Raw genomic sequence first — 3653 nt, forward strand, 5'->3', positions numbered from 1 at the left:
GTCGCAAACAAAAACGCATGTTAAAATCAATATTGAAAAACTTGACATTTGATCAAAGGTTACTGAAGAAAAAGGTTGTAATATATATTGTACCAATCCCTGAAGCAACTGTTCTGGGCTGATTACTTGGATACAAAATGACATTCATCGCTCGATTGAATTAACTCAGTGTTTTAGTCACAGATTGAATACCCAGGACTATCAATGGCCGTTAACGAGATACAGTAGATTTTCATATTATTAACAAAACTCAGACATGCAGGTTGTGTACAGCGGAGGGTCAACCCCAACACCGTCTCCAAGAGTAAATAGGAAAATACACCAGGGATATGGACACCCAGCGTTTGCACCCTGTCCTCCAGTGAGCAACCCGACCAGACACCATAGTGCATCAAAGGAGAAGACTGAAAGTCTCTTGGCGGACTCCTTTCTACGTGACTCGATCCCAGCTATGCCGAGATGTTTGGCAATCGCTTGTTTAATTTTGAATATTCTCTTACCGGGACTAGGTGAGAATACAAAGGTTGCAAAAAATGTGTCACATGTATTATTTCCAAATGGCAATTGATGTTTCTTTAGACCAAAACATGTTTGGATTTAGATACTTAAAGGCCCGGTAAAGTTGGGAATTTTAGTATGCAAACAGTCCAAATACTTTACTAGATTTAATCAACGTTTGAAACGCTCGTTGAAATCAACAGGTAACTTAATGCACATTTATAGACAAAATGCATCATTACAGAATGACGGAGAAGGCTTTACATGCTCTGATCAAGGTGCCCGACGTTTAATGTTGGTTCATTTTCGTCTCTGAATTATATTTATCAACGGTACACAATATTCACATCAGTCAATGTTTTGCTCCATTCACTTTGCTATTCATAAGCGTAACATCTGAAAGCTCTCCTACCATAATTATGATTAAAGAATCATTGAATTGATTTTAGATTGCACACATCAGGTCGGACACATAATCAATACAACGCTTTGATGTTAACTAATGATGCGATTGATCTTGAGCAAAAGGTGTCTAGTGGTTTGAAATCCCTTTCATGCTAACAATTACATCACTTGTTAAACGACGCGCACTGTCAAATGAGATGCAACTAAGAATCAATGAAACTGTTGAGAAACATTTACACTAAACATATAATTGATGCTACGCAAAATATATTTTAAATAATTTGAACTATGTGTGATTTGTCATAGCGACATTGTTTACTTTTTATAAATATTTTGCGACGTGCTGTACTTTTAATTTTGACAACAACACAAATTCACTTATAAACAAGTTTCTTTTCTGCGTATTTTTCTTTTTGTTAACAAATTGACAATCTTGACAATCCGTATGCACGACATTTACAAAAGCTTTTTTTTTAAACGAACAAATACTTAATGAACAATTTATCCGAATACATGTTCGATACTTTAATAGTTTAATAATGCTTTATCGATATCTTATTCTTTTTTGTTATCCATATTTTCAATGTACATTTGCATAGTATCCTTATACGATCCGCATATGTTTTGCATATTTACTATTAGCAAGTATGAATGTCAGTTTACTGGTACATATTGCCTACGCATAGACACATGTAGAATATATTAATCCGACTAAACCTTGATCCATACAAAATCCTGTAGAACTCCACAGCATTCAAATGCAAATGTATGTGCAATTAAACAGTTGAACATGAGTATAAAAACACTTATCGAAAATCCCTCACATGTTCATCAATATTGATACAAGAATTTGTCTGTTCAGGAACGTTTGTGGCGGGTCTATCAACGCTCTGTGGAAGCACAATCCGCTTCAAGACCATGAGTACACAGAAGGTGATCCTGTCCAACACTTCGGTGGCATTTCTGCAGTTCCTGACAGCGTTCCTCTTCCTGCTCGGCTGGATCTGGAGTATCGTCTGGGGCGTCGCCTTTCTAACCATCTCAGGTATGTATCATCGTCTGGGGCGGCACTATCCTCACCATCTCAGGTATATACAATTGTCTTGGGCGTCACCATCCTAACCATCTCAGGTATGTATCATCGTCTGGGGCGTCACTATCCGCACCATTTCAGGTATATACAATTGTCTTGGGCTTCACCATCCTTACCATCTCAGGTACGTATCATCATCTGGGGCGATACCTTCCTTACCATCTCAGGTATGTATCATCATCTTGGGCGCCGCCTTCCTCACCATCTCAGGTATGTATTATCATCTTTTGCGCCGCCTTCCTCGCCATCTCAGGTATGTATTATTATCTTGGCTGCCGCCTTCCTCACCATCTCAGATATGTATAATCGTCTGAACGTCGCCTTCCTCACCTTCTCGGGTATGTTTCATCGTCTGGGGCGTCACCTTCCTCGCCTTCTCGGGTATATATCATCGTGTGGGGCGTCACCTTCCTCACCATTCTTTCCATCTCAGGTACGTGTCATCGTCTGGGGCGATACCTTCCTTACCATCTCAGGTATGTATCATCATCTTGGCTGCCGCCTTCCTCACCATCCCAGATATGTATAATCGTTTTGGGCGCTGCCTTCCTCATCATCTCAGATATGTATCATCGTCTGGGGCGTCACCTTCCTCACCATCTCAGGTATAAGTCATCGTCTTTGGCGCAACTATGTTTTTTGATTTTCAAAACAAACACAAATCTCAACTTAACAATTAATATGAAAGCAAACCAGGTGCATTCTAACGCAAACACTTAATTTTAACATTTGCTGGTCCAATAAACCCATATAATACCTTAGAAACTATATATTTTTCTTACCCTACTTTTCAGACGACTACTTTAAGAACTTCAAACGCCCGTCAATTGCTTTGAAGCAACATCCACTGCGGACATCATTGGACGTTGAACACGCCAACGGCTCAGGCTCGAGTAGCGTCAACCTTACCGATTGCTCCACAAGGCTTGCATTGCACTCCAGGCATTTAAATAAACCAATCATCGCTCGTTCTTCTTCTGCCGACCACCCAACGCATCCGCTTATCATCCAAACACGTACGCCCTCCTCCAGTAGATCAGAGACTTCATTGCTTACCAAGGACACTCTTCCTGACTCAAAACCTAAACCTAATAGGTATCTCAAACCTCAATATTCAGAAGACGACAGTAAAACCTCGCAGCCATTAAACATGGAGCAAATCATGATACACAGTCTCCCAAAGGCGCCTGTGAGACGGGGTATCCTGCGCAGAGAAGACACCATAACCAGCACAGCTAGCTCAACATCGTGTCATGACGATCAGCATGGGTAAAACAATAATAACCATATTTGTTGTTTATACAATTAACGTTGTGTTTCTCCAGGACTAAACTTTATTTAATGAATATGTATATATATATATATATATATATATATATATATATATATATATATATATATATATATATATAAATTCCAACGGGTCCAGTGGTGGCTTATGAGACACAAAGAGAAAAGATCATCATACTGTTTACTGATTAGTCATCAAGTTTCATTATTTAAATATAGTTGTTGTACTTTTGAATATATTTCTAATTCTATGACAATGATGAAGAGTATTCATATATACCATATCCATGCTCTATGTGTGAGACAGTTCGCGTTCAAAGAAGGCCGTCATGCTTGTATTGATAGGATAGGCTGTATGCACAGAAGC

The 3653-nt window shown here is 39.1% G+C and overlaps 1 protein-coding gene across 2 annotated transcripts in view; it reads left to right on the forward strand.

Annotated features, from left to right (window-relative positions):
* LOC127879758 (uncharacterized) overlaps positions 1-3372 on the forward strand; it is a 13307-nt gene extending 9935 nt beyond the window's left edge. The window contains exons 1-3 of one of the 2 annotated variants that reach the window (XM_052426804.1): positions 257-509; positions 1766-1948; positions 2791-3372. In XM_052426804.1, the coding sequence (XP_052282764.1) occupies positions 257-509; positions 1766-1948; positions 2791-3269 (915 nt within the window). In that variant the 3' untranslated portion in view covers positions 3270-3372. Of the gene's footprint in view, positions 1-256; positions 510-1765; positions 1949-2790 lie in introns of those variants that run through there. The other variant, XM_052426803.1, reaches the window with a different exon arrangement.
* Positions 3373-3653: the final 281 nt, after the last annotated feature.

Source organism: Dreissena polymorpha, chromosome 4, assembly GCF_020536995.1.
Source record: "Dreissena polymorpha isolate Duluth1 chromosome 4, UMN_Dpol_1.0, whole genome shotgun sequence".
NCBI lineage: Eukaryota > Metazoa > Mollusca > Bivalvia > Myida > Dreissenidae > Dreissena > Dreissena polymorpha.